At 41.6% G+C, this 24,176-nt stretch overlaps 1 protein-coding gene across 1 annotated transcript; it reads left to right on the top strand.

The window, feature by feature from the left end:
* Positions 1–581: 581 nt before the first annotated feature.
* acss2l (acyl-CoA synthetase short chain family member 2 like) lies at positions 582–20,878 on the top strand. The gene is made up of 19 exons (XM_049597993.1): positions 582–1,021; positions 1,152–1,309; positions 1,454–1,649; positions 6,025–6,116; positions 6,514–6,617; positions 9,203–9,275; positions 9,478–9,553; positions 11,723–11,807; positions 12,170–12,307; positions 13,036–13,206; positions 13,318–13,451; positions 15,540–15,672; positions 15,855–15,911; positions 16,193–16,273; positions 17,690–17,798; positions 18,033–18,101; positions 18,335–18,511; positions 19,665–19,739; positions 19,842–20,878. The coding sequence occupies exons 2-19, from the start codon at positions 1,186–1,188 to the stop codon at positions 19,967–19,969; spliced, it is 2,022 nt and encodes a 673-aa protein (XP_049453950.1). The 5' UTR covers positions 582–1,021; positions 1,152–1,185; the 3' UTR covers positions 19,970–20,878.
* Positions 20,879–24,176: the final 3,298 nt, after the last annotated feature.

The raw sequence follows: 24,176 nt of genomic DNA, 5'->3' as shown, positions 1-24,176 counted from the left end.
TTTCATATGTGTCCTCCCCAGTGTTGGAACAAAACCTATGCCCTTGCATTCAAGGAATGTGTCTTGGTGATTTGTTGCATAACTATAAACACAATGCAAAAGTCAAAAGACACGTTATAAAATAGAAAAACTGACAATTGAAAATGGAAAAAAAAAAGTTTGTTGTTGTTTTTTAGGTGGGAGAGCTGCAGAGTTTTGTGCAGGAATGTGCAAAATATTGAGCAAGGGATGCACACAAGTTCAAAGTATAAATACCCAGGTAATTAATAATCAATACAATAACAACACAAAATACAATAATAATAAATGCAACATATTCCAGTCAGTTAAGTGGATATATATTCAGTGGACATTTAAAAAATTGAGTAAAATAAAAACAATTTATTTTTGAGGCATTTTTATTTAATTTGTAAAAACTTTTTTGTCATTTGATAATAATTGCTCATGTCTCAGGTCTTGCAGTGAAATTAACTGTCCAGTTTTTGTCATGCATTTTCATATATAAAATACAATGTGACAAAGTCTAAATCTGTCATGCAAACAAGGTATGATAATGACACATGTACGCCAAGTCAGACAATAAATGTTAAGCAAGGGTTATAATTTGACATGACCTAAAGAACTCTTACAGCAATAGCAAATATGTAACTATAAAAATGTGTCAGCTACTATACCGAGAACGTTCTGTGACAATGCTTTGAGGATCAGGAATTTAGTTTATTGGCTGTCAGTGAACAAACAGCCCTCCCCGCTCCCCTATCCCACCCCTCTCTCTCCTCAGAGCACCCATCACCCTCCCTGTCAAATCAATCCTGTGCCTGCATGAATCCTGAGCATTCATGTTGCTGCTGCACACTTCCTTCTCCTCCTCCACCTCCTTGCTTGGAAAAATACAATAATACGATCAACAGGCCAGGGAGGGCTCAACCAATGAAAAAGTGGGAGTGCCGCACACTGCGAGACGATTGGCTGGCCTGGCCCTAAGTAGACTGTGAGAGATCCTGCAGCTCAGGGATTAGAGGTGGGTCTTTATGCATGCTGAATTGTGTTGCTTCAGAGCAAGAGGCCTTGTAGTGTTCTCACCTTACCCAGGAGGATCCAGACAGATCAGCAGTGACTCCAGATTAACCCACTTTCCTACTCACCCTCAGATGAAATAGGCCCGTCTGCATCTGAGCTTCCACAATGGTTGTTCCTGAGTCTCAGGACAAAATGTACTACCCTCCTGATGACCTGAAGAGGGATGCTCATGTGCCTGATTTTAACTCCTATCTGGCACTGTACAGGAAGTCTCTCGAGAATCCAGAAGGTAGGTCAAACAAGTCTGTATTTTTAGTGCAGTGCTTGCAGTGTTTCCTTGCATTCCCAACTCCCTCTGTATGCAGTATCTCTCTGTGTTTATCTGCCTGGTCTGCAGCCTGTAACACTGACATGAATTATCACTTTGTTCCAGCGTTCTGGAAAGAGATTGCTGAGGAGTTCTTTTGGAAGAAGCCAGCAACAGGACTAATGCTGCAGTATAACTTTGATGTGACAAAAGGGAACATTTTCGTAAAATGCATGGAAGGGGCCAAAACCAACATGTGCTATAATGTCCTGGACAGGCTGGTGAGGGAGAGGAATCTTCGCGATAAGGTTGCCTATTACTGGTAAGCAAAAAATGTTTGTCCCGTAAATGATGGCATTGATGGGACACACTGCCTGGAGTTATGTCATGTATTCCAGTCAATAGCAACTCTTGTGTCTCCTCTGCCAGCTCCAGTGCACCAAAGCAGACCTCAGCTAGTGTAGCACACTGTCATAGCTTCAAACTTTCAATCCTGTAAATCAACAGAGAACATTTAACAGGATTTTATTACATGTCATATGCTTTGTCATGGCGGCAGTAGCCAGTTCACCTCCTGGGCACTGCCAAGGTGCCCTTTAGCAAGGCACCGAACCCCCCAGCCGCTCGGGGCGCCTCGCCAAGGGCAGCCCCCTCACTCTGACATCTCTCCACTTTGTGCATGTATAGGTCCTGTTTGTGCATGTGTGTGTCTTTCAGACCTGTGTGTAATTGACAAGCAAGAGTGAAAACACTGAATTTCCCCTCAGGGGGATTAATAAAGTAAATAAACTTAAACTTTGGGTACAACACATTTTACAATCTAACATTACCGTAAGAGCCCCTTATAAAAACAAGCTTTTGATATTTATCACAGTGCAAAAGCTGAAAATCTTCCAATTAGAAAGTCCACTAAAAGCCTTTTGGATTGTTTTCAGAATACTTGTATTTTCAGTTGCTTTATCTTGGATGTAAGCTCATAAATTTTCTCCTTTCACCTTCACAAGTTCCCATAAAGGCTCTATACTTTCTGTAGTTTTGACTTTATATCATGGCACAGTCGTCATGTTGCTCTGTCAACAGAAGAGGCTTAGCAAACAACAAATGGGTTCTGCATGTTCAGCAGTAATAGTTCAATGAAACTGGGTTCAGTGGAGACCAGCCATCGCCCACACAAGTGTCTTAACACTGTTTGCACTCCATCAGAGCACTTATGTAATATACCTGCTAAAGTGTTTGCCCTGCTGGGGCACGCAGCACGCCATATGAGGAGGATGCAGCTTTCAGCTGTGTTGTTAATGTGTTTATATTCAAACGATCGGTGGCCAGATGGTTTGTTTTGAACTCTTAAACACTTTTACGACTTCAGCCCACACCTTTGCCAAACAGCAGTTGCAGAACTGTCTCAAATGGGAGGACACGCTGCAAAAAATAAGACAGCAAAAAGTATTTGAAAGTCAAATGTGTGACCTTTTGTTTGGTTTCACCTGTATAAGTATAAAAGTGCATCTGTTTTGCAGCTAGTAGAGTCTGAGATTGAGAAGCAGCTCAATGCTGTGTGATGACAGGTGTCCCATGACTGAAGTGTCACCCTTTAAACAAATTCAAACAAACAAACTGTTTTAAACAAAGAGAGATAAATACCAATTTTCTATACGTTCCTTGACCTAGTGATTGTAAGAAATGGTTTCAAGCTCAACACATTTTCTGTCTCACTGGGTGAGTCATAATAGAAAGAGAAACATCCGGTTTTAAGGTATTGAATGTAAAGTAAAATTAGAGCCTCAGAGGTGATTTATCAGCTGTTTCAAAATGCCCTTTAAAGCTGTTAAACAGTAGAAGCATCAGTGCATGTGTTAGGCATTTGTTGCTGTAACTGCAAGTTTCAGATAAAATGAGATATCTCAGTGTCAGGTTTGTCTCAGTGCCATTTTCTTTTTCTATCTTTTAGACAAGACAAACCAAAAAGCCAAGAAAATTAAAGAGCATAATGAATGACAGACTGAAGTCCATGGTGCATACACAACAACAGCACAAAGGCTAAAAGCAACGGTAAACATACCACTGCAGGACAGCAGCTAAAAGCAGCTTCACCATATTTGGATTTTATGATAGACGACCTCAGAGGATCTGTGGGTTTGAATCTCTTGCAAAAGTATTTTGCTCATAAATCATTTTGGGGATTTATAGCCGAGTTGTATTGGCTAAAAGTTATTTGAGAAGTGGAGTGATGTTCCCAGCTTTCTTGGTCTCTCTAAGATTTTAAGTAGCAGCATTCTGAATGAGTGGCAGCTGTCAAAGAGCTTTTTAAGAAAGACCTGAGAAAATCCTATTACAGCAGTCCGGCTGTTACAGAGATCAAGACGTGGATTAGGTTTCCTAAATCTTGTTTGTTGGTGAATTCCCTGATTCATGCTCTATTTTATGCTGGTAATAGGCCACATTGTTATTGTCTCGACATGGGCATCAAAATTAGGTTTTGATTCCCTGACTACACCAAGATTTCTCATTTGGGTTTTCAGCAGCAGACAATAATGATGAACCTGACTTTTAGTTAACTTTGCGCCAAAAACACACCAATGCAGTGTATATGGAAAGCTGTGGTGGCCACTCTGAGCTTCAGGCATTTGGTCCTCCGGCAAAGAGCGGCCAAACTAAAAGTTGGGGATAGTTTTACTTTTAGTTTAAGGCCAGAGGATAACCACAGCCAATCGGTAATGAGTCTTGTGACTCATGTGACATGTTGACTCATGTCACAAAGAACATCTTCTTACCTGAAACACATGAATATGCTTCCCATCACAGAAAAATGTGATTCAGTCAGGTCCACTTTAGTCAAAGAAAACTTTATTTCCATTTGCAGTATTATATTTGGAGGTATAGCTCTGTTCTGGGGTCTCTCTGCCTTTCCTAGGCCTACGCAGAAAGCCTCCTCTACGCGCTTATATGGAAAGTCTTAAGGCAGAGAGAGCACACCTCTCTGCCCTTCCATGCACAAATGAGCAAAGCCTGAGGCAGAGACAGCAAACACCTCTGCCCTTCCATGCGCCTCCATGGAAAGCCTAAGGGCCGTAATATACTTGCTGCAAACAACGCGACTGCATCATGGCTGCCATGCATGATCTGCGTTCGTTTGGTGCGTTGGCCGCACATCTCAACATGAGGTACCGTGACGCACGCGTGAGATGCAATATTGACATGACCGCCAGAGGCGCTTGTGCGAATGGACTTAGTGACCATGAGATCAGACCAGACAGAGTCGCTGTCGGAGCAATGGTGGAAACTTTTGAAGAGAGGCTGACAGACCTAGTGCGGAACTATCCACATTTCTATGATGTTTCCATGCTGTTACATAGTGACATAGTTCTTCTTCCTCAACAAGCATATCAAGGGCATCCATGTTTGTTTACAACACCCGGCCACTGAATTCTTTCTCCTAGGATGGCGAAGACATGGCTCACCCTACTCTCCCTCTGATTGGCTAGTAGTCAGTGCCTTTTTTTGGCTGGATTGGTTAGGTTTAACGAAAGAATGTCAGGGTAAGTCAATCTGAGGCAGATTAAGGCAGAGTAGAGCGGGTCTTGCCTTCACCATCCTAGGAAAAAAAACTTGCCGGCCAGCATGCACTACCTGATATCCGGGTTATATTTCTGTTGTCTGCCCCAAGTGGAGACCGCCAGTATTGTGTATTTTGGCTGCGTAGTGCTGCAGCAAGTATATACACAGACATGGCGCATTGTGTAAGCGTACATTCGATCAAGCGGCAAGTCTATCACGGCCCTAAAGCAGGGAGAGCAGCAGCAAAGACCCCCCGGAAACAGAACAGAGCAGCATCAGTGACAAATAGAAATGACAATGATAAGTCAGACGCAGCATGAAAAGGAGGAGCTGGGGTGGAGGTGGGTTGCAACACGGCTTGTTGAGGAAGCAGCAACAGTAGGCAGGCCAGAGCAGTTTAAATAGGGCGTCCTGAATGAGATTTGCCAATTGATTGCATAGAAAGGAATCATGTGATCTATCAGCTGCTCCATTAGTTGATTGGGCTGTTTGAGATCAGCTGATGTAGCTGGGATGTGAGCTGAGCTTGACATTGTGTCCTGCCTGAACACATTGCTCAATTTATTTTGATAAGCTACATTTTGCCACAGCTGGGTGTGTTTCAGAGAGTCATATTAGAGCTAATGGGTGCATTTAGCAGTTGAATCAAAGAGGTCCAAGGATTGGCTCCTGTGGAGCTCCACATTTCATTTGGTTGGCTCTGATACTTATTTGCCAAGAGGCACAACATCACATATAAGGACCTTTTAAAGACAACCAAATATGTGGACATAATCAATAGCAGTTGCGTTTCGTCAGTGTATTGATTTATTTCACCATCATCATGGTGTAAAATTGATGCCAAGTTAGCACACTGTTTTGGCTTTCACAAACTGTTGTTCTGACAAACATTCAAATCAAATACAGACAGCACTAACAGTGGGAACAGGTTATCTCTCCTGTGAACTCAAAGAACTCTGTACTGGAAGGGTTTCTGTATCTACAGTATATCTCCATATCTGTCTTCTATATGTATGAAAATGATAAAATAAAAAGTATAAAAATGGTTAGCTCTTTAACACATACAGAGCTTCACACAATCTGAAACAGGTTTTTCATGACTGTTTAGGCTGAGTATTTTCTCTTGTATGTTGTCATCTCAGGGAGGGGAACTCACCTGACCACCACATGGCCATCACCTACAGCCAGCTGCTGAGCCAGGTCTGCCGCTGTGCCAATGTCCTCAAGCAAATGGGTGAGAAACCTAAATCTTGCATGCAAACAATACATAGTATAATTTGCCCAGTAGCTCCAAATATAGATGACTTGACCTTTTGAAATTACTTATAGCATTGAAAAGTTTGAGTTTAAAAAGGAAAGACATGTACACAAAATAACATGTTTCAGTTTGTGGTTTCATGAGGGAAGATGAACATAATGATAAAAACCAGCATGCTGCAACACAAGAGATACGGCAGTATGCCCAATGCACCTGTTCAATATCAGATGTTCAATGCAGTATCTGGCACATATCCATCATGTTGAAATTCACCTTAAAGCTACAGTACAATTGTTGGTTTGAGTTGAGAAGTAATACCCAGGTGTGATTTGTGTTATCCAAAACATCAAATCTGCTTGTTTCCTTGTTCAAGGTATAAAAAAGGGAGACAGGGTGTCTATCTACCTCCCCATGATCCCAGAACTGGTCTACGCTATGTTGGCCTGTGCAAGGATAGGCGCTGTTCACTCCATTGTGGTAAGTAGATGGATGTTTGGCCTTTGTTTGACACATTTTGGAGACACAGACATGTCAAGGGTTTTTTTTTCAACTTTCTGACACCTGTTGTGTTGTCATCTGTGAGAAACTTAACTCTCTCTGGTGCTCCAAGCAGGAGTCAGGCATCATTGTCTTATGGGACTATTTAACTCTATATCTGGCATGCATACGTTTCAATCTGGGTGCAGACAGTCACGTAAGTTTGCGGTGTTTGCAGCTCTTACTTGAACCTGAGCTCTTGCTCCTGTTAGTCCAGACTGCCTCGCTCCTGTAGTTACCAGCTGTTCTCTGTGTGAACATAGCGCTGACAGCACCTGCACCCAATATATGGGTCAGTCATTTACTGGCTGTATCTAGCTTGGAGAGGCATTAGAGTCTGTGCAGTTTTGCAAGCAAGCCAGCAGTATTTTAGGTTTTCAAGCCTTCTCATCCACGCAAAGGTTAGTGGCCCTGTTAAAAATATCTCCACGCTGCTCCAAGATGGTTTGTTTTATGACTTGCAAAGGCCTGTTGTTGACAGATTGACGTGAAAGCGACCTTGCCTGTGCTTGGCATTGTTGCACATTTTCCAGCTCTGAGTTTTTACATTTGACATGAACACATGCAGTAACATAAGGATCTTTGGTATAGAGCCAGCTTCTTGGATTCTCACGTGACTGTTAATATTAATCATAAATTAGCTTGGTATGAAATTAAATCATAGATGGAGCCAGACAGGACAGCCAGTGCCACTCACACTGTGACATTTTGCTGAGTCCAGAATCCTCAGTGACCTGATTCATAATGCTGTCATCAACACTGAAACTTTATACTCTGAACTATTGACCTTGGTGAGAACACAAGCATCTGGCAGAGGACGCAGCAGATGACAATCATATAAAAGATTAATTATAAATGTCTGGTTCATTATGTAAGATTGAACAAGGTGACTGCGCTATACACGGTAATGAGAGGGAACAGCATGCTTCAGACTGTCTGTCTGCACTTTAACGGAGACTATATACCTTTTACCGAACTGCAGCTATTTGTGGCCACAAGTAACAATCAAGGAATAATGACTGAATCTAAAACATAGTGTAACAGTAGCGCCAGAAGAGTACAGACATAAAGTCAGAGTTGTGGTTTATGTAGAAATGAAAATTGTAGTTTTTCAGACAAAAAATGTGGTAATTCTTCCCACAATTGTTACGTAGTCTTGCTTCAAATGTAAGCTAGAAGTCATATCTTGTTTTTTGATTAGGAGGAAACCAAATCTATTGGGTTGACACACTTTTTCCCTGTTGTTAAAGGTACACTTCAAACCAAAAGCTAAATACATATTTTTCCTCTTACCTGTAGTGTTATATATCAGTCTAGATTGTTTTAGTGTGAGTTGCTGAGTGTTGGAGATATCAGCTGTAGAGATGTCTGCCTTCTCTCCAGTATAATGGAACTAGATGGCACTCAGCTTGTGGTGCTCAAAGTGCCAAAAAATACACCTGAAAAACTCAACAGCAATGTCTCTTCCCTGAAATCATGACCCCGTTACTCAAGATAATCCACAGACCTTGTTGTGAGCAGTTTCATGTTCTTTCTACCAAACTGCACCCACCAATTGTATCACCACACAGAAGGAAGCGTACATCTACTCATGGATGAGAGGCTCGTGCTTGTGACAGTGCAAGATATAAACATTAACAGCGCCCTCCTCAGTTCAACTGTACTGTTGGTTAGTTTAGTGGTGCTAGGTGCGCTAGCAGTAGATGCATGCATCCTTCAGCACAGTGATGCAGTTGGCGGATGTAGTTCAGCAGAAAGAAAATAGTCCCTACATGAAACTGCTCACAACAAGGTCTGTGGATTATCTTGAGTAACCGGGTCATAATTTCTAGAGAGAGTATTTTTTGGCACTTTGAGCACCACAAGCCCAGTGCCATCTAGTTCCACTCTAGACATCTCTACTGCTGATATCTCCAAACAGTTGGCACCTCCCACCAAAACAATGTAGACTAATAAATAGAACTACATTTTGGGGTGAACTGTCCCTTTAAAGAGACTTAGACCTGTTGGTGCTAAAGGTCCAGTCCAGATGGGGCTTCTTCCTATAGCTGGCTGTCATTAATATTAGTGATAATACAACATTGTACTGACAAAGTTAAATGCAGAGACCAAGGAATGCAACAACATCGCTGAAATGGCATCTGACAAGAAACATAAGCAGTCAGATCAAACAGGTTTTTTGTTAGCTTACTTTAAAGCAAAAATAAAGGCAAACAGTAAATGTTCATCAGAGTTTACAGACTGATTTGCACATATTTACTTTAGTTGTGTGCCCACATGTTTCCTGAGCAATGTTGGATTGGTTTAGATAATGTGCTTGTTTGCAACCTGTCATGTTTTTTTGGCCTCTTGGACTTTCTTGTGTCGCCCATGTTGCTGTGTTCCCAGATCTCAGCAAATATTTTGATGATTACAGTGCTGTCAATAGACATGGTGGACAAAACTGTGACAGTAACACCCACGTTTAATAGAACAGAATTATCTATTTAAAGGTCATAAGCTGTGTCTTGTCTTTGTCTTTGCAGTTTGCAGGTTTCTCCGCTGACTCTCTGTGTGAGAGGATCATAGATGCCCAGAGCAGCATCCTGGTGACAGCAGGTAGGTCCGGCAGCTCAGATAAGAGATATGTCAGCCAACACAGCAGCGCCAGGATGTGATGTGTTATTGCCCTCAGGGGCTCTTAATGTGGTTTTTAAGTTGTAAAGAGCCTCAGTGTTTAAACACCGTCTCCCTGCTGGTTCACACACCTCCTCATCTGTCCCACCGTCACTCTCTCCCTCCGTCCCTTTGTGATATACAGATGGTGTTTACAGAGGAGAGAAGCTGATCAACCTGAAACAGATTGCAGACGAGGCTCTGGAGAAGTGCCGCGAAAAGTATGTTCTGCGTGCAAGGCCAACAGTTTGTCAGTTCTCAGCAACCACCCTTATTTACACTCACTGCTGGTAATGGGACTCAGCCGCTGGCATATGAGTCACTGGACACACACATACACACACGCACACGCGCACGCACATGCACACACACACACACACACACACACACACACACACACATAAAGCAAAGCCATATCAGCTGTTATCAAGGATGTTGAGGAAACACACTGCCCAGTTTCCACATTACGGGGTTGCCGGGCAACATGGGGCGCTTACACTCATCCTGGGAAGCTCAAGCTGCTCGTCTCCCATGGCAACATGAGCCTGGGAGGGATGTGCTATCAGGGGTGTGGAGGTATCGTTGCAAAATAAAACATATAGTGATATTCACTATACCAACACCTCATGCGGCAAAACAAAAGTGTAATTCAGATTTTGGACACAAATCTAGTATTTTCTTACTATTTCTTACTAGTTACTAATAACTTATTATATCATGTACTTTTTTTTTTTACTTAATATTGTTAAGTGCTACTTCTGTCAGTTTTAAGAGGGATCTGTACTCTGATGCTCTTTCTAAGGCGTCCCCCTTTTTTCCTGTTCCTGTTTTTTGGTGTTTTTACGTATACAAATCAAGGGTAAAAGAGGTGAGATCTCATTTTGCTGAGACTGTAAAGCCCAGTAAGACAAATATTCAATCTATATATATGGGAAAAAACAATGAAACAGAAAAAACACTGCTTGTAAACTCTAATTTTCTCATGTGAAAACTGTCACATGGGATGTCAAATAAAACTCTGGTTAAAGTTTGGTCCTTTATGAGAATAAAGACATGTCCCAAAGGCTCACATAATATTTAATTTTTTTTTAAAGGGCCAGTGTGTAATATTTGGCATGGTTTATTGTCAATCTGAATCTGAATCTGAATATATCTATCTATCTATATCTATCTATCTATCTAACTATCTATCTATCTATATATATATATGTATATACATATATATATAGATAGATAGATAGATAGATAGATATAGATATATATATAACAAGGGCCTTGCTTTAGAGAGGTCGCCATCTTGTGCCGCCATGTATGTATGGCAGACCGAGTGGACAACCCAACAGCCCAGCCAGCCAGAGAACGCGTTTCGTGTGAACCAACGAAGACAGTGGAAGGAAGGAAGAAGGAGGAGGAAACAGCAGAGTGTTAGTAGTTCGTCGATAGAGAGTAGTAAAAAGTTTTTTTAGTTATAAAGTTTGCGAATGGACCACACTTGCCATGCAACGGGAGAGAATGAACACAAACCGTCATCTGCGAGGAAAAGAAGATGCAACTTCACTCCTTGTGATGCACTCTCTGCGACGCTTTTCCTCCTGATGATATATCTCCCCAACAATGGTAGCAGTAGCACCGAATCCCATTCTGTGCATTCAGCCTCTCTTCTCGCCGCTCAGCATCAAACACATGGAGTTCCTCATCTGTATGCTCCAGCTCAAACAGGTATGGCTCTGGGTCTGTGTCCGCTACAAGAAACTCTTCAAAATCGCGTTCAAAGTCGCCATTGCAGCTACTATAGTCCGGAGATATTGCTAGGCTAAATAAACAGCTGAGCTCTGTTTACCGGCTACGCTGTCAGTCAGTGTGTGGGCTGGAGATTGAGCAGAGAGGGGAGGGGGGTCCCCACTTGGGATAAACGAGTATGTGTGTATGAAGTGTGTCTGTTACGCTAGAAGAGTCAGAGTTTGGGACGGAGTCTTTTACCCCCTGGAGTGTTACCAGACTTGGTAACACTTACCAGAGTGCTCAAATAAACAGGCCTTTTTCCCGAACGCTCCTCTGGTCTCCTGCTTGTGAGGGATTCATTACAATATTGTAACATGGTTTAGATTTCTAAATAAATATTCACCTCGTCGCTAGATAGACCTACTCCTGAAAAACTTGTGCGCAAGGCTTTTTGTCCCTACAAGGCCACCGTCATTTACCCGACGGGAGGGGTGAGTGAGTGAGCCCTGCAATCTAGAATTTGACCACTGATGTCACTGTTTTCAACCCATTTTACACACTGGCCCTTTAAAGTCATGCAAAGCAGAGCCTCACAAGTGCTCAGTAGCCATTATGACAGGTTTTGGTCCCTTTTAATACTTACACTTTTTTTTTTAATTTCCTCTTAGAGCATCATGTAGTGTTACTAAATGCCTCGTCATCAAGCACCCCGCACTGAGGACAAAAAGTGGAGCTGCATGCAACAAACTACAGGTAGATATGATTTACAAATTACCACCTAATTAACACTGTTTATTCTGTTTATTACTATGTATTCTATACTACACATTACTCTGCACTTCACTGCTAAACTGCATTTCATTGTCTCAGTACCTGCACTCTGTGCAACGACAATAAAATTGAATCTAGTCTAATCTATTTTTATGTTTTGGTTTTAAAAAATCACAAGAAAACATGCTCTCTTCTAATTTAGGAGTCTGAATATCCCCCCCAGAGGCACGCTAAATTATATTCAGCTCAAAATTGACATGGTGTGTTGCTGCTTGTATTTTGAGCAGTTTGTGAGCAAATGAAATGAGTGATTTTATGTGTTGCATCTGCTCTGATGTGTTCAGACCCCCTGGGACTCCGAGTGTGATGTGTGGTGGGATGAGGCGATGAGAGACTCTCCTGAAGAGTGTGAACCCGAGTGGCTGGACGCTGAGGACCCACTGTTTATCCTCTACACCAGTGGCTCCACCGGCAAACCCAAGGTAAGGTGTACAGGTGTGCGAAGGAACCAGTTTTATAGTAGAAACACTTATTGTAGCTTTGCTAGAAAGAAAAGCATGCTGCTCATTTTCTGTTTATAAATTCTCAGTGAAACCACACATTTAAATCACGTCTTATTTTCTCCTCTGATGAGCCTCTAATGGCGGTAACCTTGCAGGCTTTGACATAATTTGCTGTCTCTGCTATGAAGTAGTGGGAATTAATGGTTTCCTAATACTAAGAGGCATAAATGCAGCCTGAGGAAAGTAGAAATGACACAAAACACAGAGCTCAAAACATCAGATAGTATGAGATCATCTCTGTCTTTGTCTCTCTTACACGCACATGCACATGCACGCGCACACACACACACACACACACACACACACACACACAGAGTCAGTATAGAGAACATTACATTGACTTACATGAATTTCCTAACCTAAACCTAACCTTACCCTAACTTTAAATTTACGTTAAGGGAACGAGTGTTTTTCCCCAGAAGAAAGGCGAGTCCCCACAATGTGATTGTATAAACATATTTATGTCCCCACAACAGGAGTAATACATGTCCCCCCTCACACACACACACACACACACACACACACACACCTGCACCTGCACCTGCATACATGTCTCTTTCCTCTGCCCCCTTATTTTTCGTTGTCTGCTGTCTCTGTGTTGATCAATTACCTCCTCATTCATGTTTCTGTCACTGTGTACGGTACAGGGTGTTCTCCACACTGTTGCTGGGTATCTGCTCTACACGTCACTGACCTTCAAGTACGTTTTCGACCATCACCATGACGACGTGTACTGGTGCACGGCCGACATCGGCTGGATCACTGGCCACTCCTACATCACCTACGGGCCCCTTGCAAACGGTGCCACAAGTGTCCTAGTGAGTCTGAATGAGACTTTTATTTCATTTAAAATTCTCACAGTGCCATTAAAGACAGAGAAGCCACTATAAAGATCCTTTCTTAGAGATGTATATGTGTTTTTTCTCCAGTTTGAAGGTATCCCAGTTCACCCTCATGTCGGCAGGTTCTGGGAGATCATTGAGAAGTACAAAGTGACCAAGTTCTACACAGCTCCCACAGCCATCCGCCTGCTGATGAAGTATGGACGGGAGCCACTGCAAAAGTAAGAGCCTGCGTGTACACATGAATGTCACAACAGCTCAGAAAAATCCTGATTTACAGAAGCTACAGCAGGAGTTTGACTTTGAAAACACAGCTTGATGTGATAGATAGTTTGAGTGCAGTTTACAGCAGGGTTTCCCAGCTTCCATATGGAAATATCCACCTTTCATTTTTGAAAGACCTCCTTCCTCTGCTCTCACATCTTATGTAACAGGCTCCTCAGTAGTGAGGTGAAGAAGACAAACTGTATGAATGGTGATGTGAGTTATACTCTGTGAACTGTCATGCATTTTCAGCTCTAAATATACAAGAATCCTTTAAGTCAATATCCATCAAAAAAGATGCAGGGAAAACTCTCAGCACTTACTTCAAAGGTGATTTGATAACCAGTCAAAGTTTCATCAGCTTGTCAGTGCAACACTAGAAATTGGCAAAAAAAACAACAACCCTAAAACAGTTGAACAAACCTTGAAAACGGATACTGATTGCCTGTCTTCCTTTTTTGAACCTCCTTTGCTCATTCCAACATGAGACATTTACCATGCAGCCATGATGGAGTTTTATGGCAGAAAATGTAATAGAATAGTTTGATATTTTGTAAAATATGCTTATGATTAATATCACTCTCTGGTCTGTAGGCTAAATATGAACCTAGAGCCGGCAGCCAGTTAGCTTTGCTTGACATAAAAACTAGAAACGGCGAAACAGCTAGCCTGTTACTGTGCTGGAGTCTCAGACAAGATGACCGGAAATCACCGGCACTGCCAAGAGGTAGTTTGGCACACAAAACCTCATAAAACATCAACTTATTGTTTTTCCGCCTTGTTTATTTATTTATTTTTTTACTACATGTTAAACAAATGAGATGAGTGTTAGTAGCGAGCATTAGTGGTGCTGGCAGGCAGATTTTTTTTGCTTTGGACTAGGCATTGGATTGAAAAAAAAAATACTGTCATGACTATCCTCTCCAAAATAATAATTCACTCAGGACCACTTTAATCAAAGAAAACTTTTATTTCCATTTGCGGTATTATATTTGGAGTTATGGCTCTGTTCTGGGGCCCCTCTGGCTTTCCTCAGGCCTAAGCAGAAAGCCTCTTCCATGCGTCAACATGGGAAGCCTAAGGCATGAGAGTACACCTCCCCGCCCCTCCACGTGCCTGCGTGGAAAGCCTTAAGGCAGAGAGAGCAAACCTACCTGCCCTTCCATGCGCCTACATGGAAAGCTTAAGGTGTGAGAGTACACCTGCCTGCCCTTCCATGCGCCTACATGGAAAGCCTAAGGTGTGAGAGTACACCTCCCTGCCCTTCCATGCGCCTACATGAAAGGTCTAAGGCAGGGAGAGCAGCAGCAAAGAACTGAAATAGTGCTATGCTTAATTTCTGATTCACAATATTATCCCGATAACCATCAACAAATGCTTAAAATTTTTGAAATGGCACTAAAACTTACTGTAATCAGGTTACCTTACATTTTGTGTAGAAGCAAATGATTTTTTTGCAACATGGATTGGACACATGACTTTTTTTTAAGCAAAAATCCTTGTTTGGTTAAAAACAAAAAATGCCAGACTTTCAACTTTTGGAAATGATGTCATATCTTTCAGTCTCAAATATCTAGATGTTTGATTCAGATCTTTTGTGTGTTTTGAGGTTACATTTTCTTCCTGTTTTTGAGTCTCTTTTATTGTTGCCCAGCAGTCTCTTTGAGTGCTGCTGGACACAATATTCACAATTACCCCAATAATGAAAATTAACACAAATAAGTGAACTACTGCTTTGATTTAAAACATCAACACAAAACATGTAAAATATCACCAGTAAAGGAATAATAATTCTTAGAATAAACAAACATCATTTTTGCACTGATGTCTTTGAAATGTAGCAATCACTAACTCGGTGTGGTAGATATGGCAGAAAATTGAATTTATGGAATATATTTAGTCTTACAGATTGATATACAACTTTATTCAATCAGTTAGTCTCATTGAGATCAGGGTCTATGTAAAAAAACAGAGCAGTGATCAGTTTCACATAATAATGAAATTTAAGATAATCTGAGGGGAATTTCCTCACCTCGCTCCCCCAGGTACAACCTATCCAGCCTGAGGATTCTAGGTACTGTTGGTGAGCCCATCAACCCAGAGGCGTGGCAGTGGTACTATGAGGTCGTCGGTCAGGGCAGATGTCCAGTGGTCGATACTTTCTGGCAGACAGAAACTGTAAGTTTTGGCACTGCCATCTGCCTGCAGTTAACTCACACCTCAGCTGCTATTGAGTAATATTTCAGAATCCTGTTTGGAGGGTTAGAATAAATTTCAGTCCATATGCTGTTCAGCTAAGAGGAGTTACTTAAAACATGATTTTGAGTTTCCTCTGTAAGTATCACTTTATGTCTCTACAGGGAGGTCATGTTTTGACTCCTCTGCCTGCTGCCACACCGCTGAAACCAGGCTCTGCTGTAAGTGACAACATCGGTTACATCATACTCTGACATCTTTATGTAAATCTTAAACACACCAGCACCTCCTTCCTCTGCTGAGTTTCATCTGTATGTGAAAACAGATGCATCAGTATCCTTCACTAAACCAATGCAGGAGATGCAACCTTTTTCATATATGTTTCTATTAGGTTTTTCTACGTGTAGATTACGATCAGGGTTGTGATCTGGAAGAAACATACAGGAGCTGTATAATGAAAGAACACCCTTATCTCACCTTCAATCCACTTCTCATATTTCAGACCTTTCCTTTCTTCGGGGTGGAGCCCACAATCCTCAATGAACACGGGGAGGAACTGGAAGGCGAGGCCGAGGGTTATCTTGTGAGTTTCAATTCAATTCTACGCAACTTTATTTATCCCTGTAAGGGCAGCTGTATGCAGCAGCTCGACGACCAGATCAACAGATACACACACGGTAGATGGGAAGGAAAGAAAAATGCTGTTAGCCATAAACATTCAAAGGTTATAGGCTTAAAAAATAAATGTGCTGTGTGTGGAACTGATGATAAAAACATTCATAAATAACCATAAATGATAGGTTCAGCTCAGCACCTCGGTTTCAATTATTATTACCCATTCATCGTTTGTTTTGTTGACTGGACACATCTCTGCTGCTGGCATTATTTAGCTTCAGCTTCAGACTTTCAGTTTGAAGCGCTTTAAAAACATAAAAAACGATAGTATTATATTCTGTTTAATACTAATTAAAGGTGTGATTACCCTGCTACTAGTAGTGGTAATTCTTTTTAGCTTTATTTGCTTTTTACCGTATGTTTATTGTGATGTATTTCATTTTATTGTCTGCATTTTTTTGCCTGATGATTTAATCATAGCCCTGAATTGTTTTAATTCTGATTTTCATTTGTAAATCACTATTTAGCTTTGTACTGAAAGGTGTGATGTGAATATTTATTGTTAAAGGAGCAGTGTGTGGGATTTAGTGATTTTCTAGTGGTGAGAACTGCAGATCGCAACCAGCTGAAACTTCTCCTGTGTACCAAGCATGAACTCCCAGTTAGAATTCCTTCAGTGTTCATTGCTCACGAGGTTTTTTACCGGGAGCCAAATTATCCACAGAGGTGTCTTCCTCTCCAAAACAAATGGGCCAGGTGATTAAAACCAGTAAAAACACTGAGAAAAGCAGTTTCACATGACATTTCAACACTGTTTGGAATGTCACAGACTTGCCACTAGCCCAGCATCTGCTAATGTGTGCTCATGTTTTTTCCCTGATAACTTAAGATCCATAAGTTCAGGAGGTTTTTCCAGGGAGCTGAATTATCTGCAGAGGTATCTTTCTGTCCAAAGCAAACAGACCCAATGATTTAAACTGGTAAAAGCACTGAAAAAAGTTGTTAAATGTTAAAAATCAGTGTTTTTCCAATGCCGTTCGGCTTGTCACAAAGTGGCTGCTACAGTGGCTAGCGCAGCAACACAAATGGCCCCATCTACAGCGTGTTTGGTTTGTTTGTTCTGAGCTACTTTAGAAACATGGCAGACTCCGTGGATGAGGACCCACTTTGTATTTAGATATAAACAGCTTATGTTAAGGCAATGAAAACCCAATGATTCAGGTGATTATAAACTACAGAAAACATACGTATTATATTACATTCTTCTGCATATAGGTTCCCCTTAATCCTTCTCACTGAACCTTTAACTTTATAACTATTACTGGTAGCAGTAGTAGCGGTAGTATGTTATGATTTTGTTGGTGTTTTCTGTGTTTGGTTACAGGTATTCAGGAAGCCCTGGCCTGGAATAATGCGGACTGTATACGGAAACAACGAACGCTTCGAGAACACCTACTTCAAGAAGTTCCCAGGCTTCTATGTAACTGGTGATGGTAAGCCACAAAAAATATGTAACATCTACTATCTGCACACTCAAGTTCACCCACCTGCTGCACACCCCCTGGTTCTGAACTAAAGAATGAATATAATATTGTACATCACAAGAGACTAAATGCCAAAAATGTATTTGATTTCTTACTGAAATACCAAAGAGTGTCTTGAGGGACAGACAAAGATGCTATAAAAACTCTTTTGGGGGTTATGCAATTTGTTTTCTCCTCTCTCAGGCTGCAGGCGGGATAAAGACGGCTATTACTGGATCACAGGAAGAATAGATGACATGTTGAATGTGTCAGGTACTGTATTGTGTTACAGCTGCTACTCAAAACCTTCGATAAAGGTTATACCAAACTGAGCTATTTCCACTGTGTTATGTAATATTGCAACAGTAACTTCAACACTCATTTTAACTCGCAGCCTTTTGAGAGTGTTTTCTTTTATTTTTCCTCTGCAGGAACTGTGTGTTTATTCATCTTTTGTATGTTTATGTTTTGTCTCTTACGACTTTGTGGTTCTTGGTGTTTTTCAGGCCACCTGATGAGCACAGCGGAGGTGGAGGCGGCTCTGACGGAGCACCCGGCTGTGGCAGAGGCTGCGGTGGTGAGTCGGCCTCACAAGGTGAAAGGCGAGTGTCTGTACTGCTTCGTCACCCTTAAAGCCAGCAGGGAGTTTAACCACACACTGGTGGAGGAGCTCAAGAGACAGGGTGAGGCTCTGACACACGGGGGATTTACTCAAGGAGTGGATGTACATTTTGGTTTTAAATGTTTCTGTTGTCCGCCTTGCCCTTTGAGTAGTACGTCAAATAAAATTTAACAAATGTCAGATGTTAGAATGAGAACTTTAACAACATGATGATTGGATTTTCTCATTAAAATGGAGATTGCTAAAAGCACAACCTGTAGGTCTGGATCCCTCCAAAGGTTCACAAGACGAATCTGATTGGTCTCAAGATGATTTACCAGATCAAAAAGAAGACTTAACATGTAGTTGTCTAATGAATCAATTATTCCCTTGGTCTATAAAACATCAGAAAACCAGACCAAATGCCTGGTCTAACATCCTAGAGCTCAAGCTAGAAGTCATTTATCAAGGAAAAATACAAAAAAGTTTCTGATTCCTGCTTCTGAAACATGTACATTTGTTGCTTTTCTGTGTTTTGGGTTGGGTTTTGGAGTGTTGTTCAGATGGACTGAATAATAATAAATACATCACACTTACATAGTGCTTTTCGGAGTCCTTAAAGATGCTTTACGTAGAGTGGTATTTAAAGAAACAGTAAATTCTTTGTTAAAGACAATAAAATAAAAGAATAACATCAGTCAGCTGGGGAAACTGGGGGTTAGCTGTGGTTGGCAAGTCTGAAGAGTTGGGTTTTGAGGGCCTTTTTGAATGCTGACAATGCTGTGGAGCATTTTTTATGTGGTGTGGTAGTGAATTCCACAGAGAGGGGGCAGTGAATGAAAACGCCCTGTCTCCCCAGGTTCTGTGCTACTATTGTTATTATTATTATTGTTATTATTATTTTCTCATATTTTATAGACAAAATGATTATTAGATAAGTGAAAAAAAAATCAACAGATTGGTTAATAACAGAAAAAAAATCATCAGCTGCAGCCAACAATAGAAACTTTGCATTGTACAAGCGTACTTTTACAGAACGATGCTTAATTTGTTGTTCACTAACTGTTTGATATACCTGCACTGACGCCTTTGGGTGAAACCAGTCTGATTTTGGTTTTGTCAATTGGAAATAGGTTGTAGCACACAAGGCTGTTAAAAGAAATTACCTTTTAAATCCAGTGAGGACGAGCTTTGATCGGCTCTGCACTGATTCCCTCTCTGTATCCTTTTGTCAGTGAGAGAGAAAATTGGACCAATTGCCACACCAGACTTTATTCAAAATGCTCCAGTGCTCCCGAAGACTCGCTCAGGTAAATTGCTCAACACCTCTTTAAAGCCAACATCCTCCTCCTCTTTCCCTGCTCCTCCTCAGTAACATCTGTCCTCTCCTCTCACTCTGGATCCATTTTTAGGGAAGATCATGAGGCGAATCCTCCGGCAGATCGCCCGCAATGAGAAAGACCTGGGCGACCTTTCGACGCTGGCTGACCCGAAGGTGGTGGATGAGCTGTTCAGCCAGAGATGTGAAGCTGCAGCCTGAAAAAAACTCCTCATCCTCTTCCTCTCTTTCTTTCTTTTGACACTATGCAATGGTACACATGAAGACAATCACAAACTGCTGGTTCTGGATCAGCGTCTGTGCACTCTGGGACTAAATGACGGGGCTGGGATCAGAAAATAATACCACTGACATTGATATGTTTAAATTGTTGTTATATGTGAAGAAGGAATTTTGAAAAAAGTTGTTGTTGCGTTGATATACAGGACTGTTGTTGCTTTGCATTTGGGCCAAAATATTAAACAAACTAAACATAGAATATTATCTTTTATATTTTCTAAATGTCTTTAAGCTGCGTGTCTCATATCATTGGAGGAGGACGTGAATCTATCTTCTCTTTTCAGATGAGAGAGAAAAGTCAGCTTTGCACAGCTTGTTTTTGATTGATGTCTAACGTATATTTTCAATCTGTGATACATTTCTATGAACCTGAGAATGAAGTGTTTAATCTCTCTGGTCCCCTTTGTCCTTTTACATCAAGCTCAGCAGCTGATTGGCCCCCTCATGTGGCAGGAGTCGTCCTCTACAGCTGCTATCTGATGGTTTACTGTAAAAAGCCCTCTTTACTCAGCTGCCAGAGCTTTCTGCCTTTTGTCTTTTAATGATGCACGGAGCACACAAACACACACACAAACACACACACACACACACTCGCACACACACAGGGCTTTGATGGTGTGATTGGTGCCGCAGGAAGCAGCGGGATGCAGTGAAGAAGAAAAGAGAAGCTTGTTTTTATCTTAAGTGCACTGGATTCTTTTAAAATTACAAGCATCAGTGGCCTTAAGGAGGAGGAAAAGAAGAGATTAGATTGCAGCAGGTTGTTGTGAAAGTGGCTCAGAGTGACTGCTCTCTTATCTTACTGTAAACGTCGGGTCATGTAGAGTGTGTGGGGCTCCTGTGCTTCCTTTTATTTGTCTCCTCTACACCATTACATGTCACGTGCATGCAGCGCTGTGTGTGTGTGTGTGTGTGTGTGTGTGTGTGTGTGTATGTGTGTGTGTGTGTGTGGAGGTGGCAAGGACAAGGAGAAAAGAGCCCAGAAACACGGCGATGGGTAATATTACATCATCACCCCCAACAGCAGAGGAGGGGTTACCATGACAACCTCTTCATCCCCACCTCCTCAACTGCCTCTGTAAACCCTCCTTCTTCCTCTGACCACAACAGCAGTCTGCAGATGTTTTGTAACCTGACAACACTGACTTGTTGGTCTCTCTCTTGCACACACACACACACACACACAAAGGTGTGGATTTCACATGTGTATTTAATAGAAATATTGAGGTAGCAGAAGACTTGTTTTGACAAAGACATTTCCATCACAAAATCTGATGCATATAAATCCACCAGAGTGCAGAAAATGCAGTGTTTGATGTGCAAATATCCTGGGGGAGGACAACAAATCTTTCATTTCATATATGTACTCACTACCGTGGGTAAATGAAACCTACACGCAGCACAGACACACATTTTCTGCATCTTTTGACCTGTATGATATCATTTAAACCAACAACTAAAATCCATAAAAAAGGAGTCATGCACCATATAATTAAGTTAATGCTGAAAACTGTTTCAGAGAGGTAACGATTCAAATTTGTGGTCATTTAAAGGTTTTTTGTATGATACTGTTGGGATGAGGTACACTATGCAGAGTGGTGAGGTTTCAGGTATTTATTTATTCATAGGTCATATTTCATAATTCATCATTAAGAGATATAAAATTAAAACATGTTGCAGCAACCACACACAAATCAAAATGTCCAAATCCATACTCTCCACCACAAAATGTAAAATACACTAAATAACAATGAAGCAGATTAAGAAAAATCAACATCACACACATGCACACTGCTCTCCAGTCTGAGACAACTAACAAACCTACATACATCCAGTGTTGGGTGTAACGCGTTACAAAGTAACCATACAGAATATACAATATACAAAAAATATACAACTATATATCAAAAAATATATGCAATGTACAAGGATGCAGTGTTGTTTCACCTGCCACTCTGTGACTGTGTAGGAGTTCATCAGAGCGACAGCCTGGGGGAAGAAACTGTATTTGTGACGGGTAGTTTTGGTGAACAGTGCTCTGTAGCGCCTACCGGAGAGGAGGATCCTGATCCCGATCCTTGACCTGTACAGGTCCTCAATGGAGGGATAATCCTCTCTGCGCACCTGATTGTCCTTTTCAGTCTGTTCCTGTCCAGTTTGGTGGCAGATCCAAACCGACGGTGATGGATGTGCAGAGAACAGACTGGATTATGGCTGTGTAGAACATGATCAGCAGTTCCTGAGGCAGGTTGAGCTTCCTGAGCTGTCGCAGGAAGTATAGCCTCTGATGGGTCTTTTTCTGGACAGTGTTTATGTGGGAGGTCCACTTTAGGTCCCAAGAGACGGTGGTACCAAGAAACCTTAAAGTGTCCACAGTAGACACTGAGCTGTTGAGGATGGTGAGGCGGAGCAGTGTTGGGGGGCTTCTCCTAAAGTCCACCGTCATTTCCACAGTCTTGAGCAGGTTCAGCTCCAGGTGGTTCCGACCCCACCAGAGGACCAGCTGCTCCTCCTCCTGTCTGTATGCAGACTCACCACAGTCCCGGATTAGACCGATGACTGGTGTCATCCGCAAATTTCCGGAGTTTCACAGAGGCGTGTCTCAGAAGGATCCCTTGAGGTGCAGTCGTAAGTATACAGGGAGAAGAGCGGTGGGAAGAGGACACACCCCTGGGGGGCACCAGTGCTGATGGACTGGGAGCTGGATGTGATGCTCCCCAGCCTCAGTGACGTGACGAAATATTTACACAAATTTTTACAGAGGATCACGTATGCATGGGATCGATATTACCTGAGGTATTTTCTCTGGACTGTTTTACAGAAGGTAAAAGTCGCCGTAATTTTTACTGACATTATCCGTAACGATTAAAGACATGGCACGTTCAGACAGGACTAAAATCCCTGGTAATAATTACTTTACCCCACGTCTCCACGTTAAACTAATCCCATCCGAATAGGGCTTTAAATTACCTGTAGGTATCACTGAGCTACATGTGACATTAGTAGAAAGTATGTTTTGCTGTTTAGGTTTTAAAACTCCTCTGAATATGTCACATAAAACACTTTAAAGTAACACCAGACTGTTTGTGCTGTTGAAGTAAAGTGTGGAAAAGTAGTTAATGATTAATGAGATCTATCTGACCGAAATGTTGCATTTATAATAAGAGGAGCCATAACAGTGTGTGGATTATTTTACTAATAAAATATGATCTGTTTTATCCTAGTTCTCATCACACAGGTGTCTCATGTTATGTTGAGCTGCAGTGATGGGATCAGAGCATGGGTGCAGATCTGATTTTTGTTTGGGGGGGACACAATCAGTTGTGATTTTTTTTTAATTGCACGCGTGCAAATCATGCCCACAGAGCACTTGAGATTGCCAGCATATTTCACAATTTCATAGAGGCTCATCACCATCACCAAGTCATTCAAAAAGCACTACACAGAGAATCATATGCTTACCTTTGCTGTTTATTTCTCTTAAACAGCCAGTAGTACATGGAACCAGCCATCACCCTCCTTTTCACTGCTTCGCTGTTAGTTAATGCTACTTCTAGTTTCAGGGTCTCAGGCATGTTATGTCCACTCACGTTCTCATCTCTCGCCTCTCACGGATTCCCATTTCTCCTCATCATCTTCCCTTTCTCCCAGTATATAGGACTACTGTATAAATTTGTTCAATTTCAATCATTTAAGCTATTTAGAACTGGGGGGGACAATTTGTGTTTTTCAGAATTTGGGGGGGACATGTCCCCCCCGTCCCCCCCGGGATCTGCACCCATGGATCAGAGTGTGAAATAGCATAGTTAACCCTGAAGTTACCTTGCTAACTCCAAACCCTGCTTCGTAGCACAGGCCTGTGGTTTTCAGTTTGTGTTCTATACCATACAACACCACAGATTTACACACCTCATAACTTAACTATGTTTTTGCTATTATCTTTTGTGAACAATAAATCTGTGCACTTTTCAGTTGATACCATGTGTGTCTGCCATCTTTGCCATGGCCTATGAGCTGGGTCATCATGACATCATATTATGCAGTTTGCTTGTATATTGTCTACTCAGTGAATTTATGAAAAGTGCTGGAGCTTGAGCAACACATATTTCTAACAGCCTAATGTCTTCTT

Source organism: Epinephelus fuscoguttatus, linkage group LG15 (assembly GCF_011397635.1).
Source record: "Epinephelus fuscoguttatus linkage group LG15, E.fuscoguttatus.final_Chr_v1".
Lineage (NCBI taxonomy): Eukaryota > Metazoa > Chordata > Actinopteri > Perciformes > Serranidae > Epinephelus > Epinephelus fuscoguttatus.
Note: the sequence above shows the minus strand (reverse complement) of the source record. Positions and strands in the feature narration are given on the sequence as shown.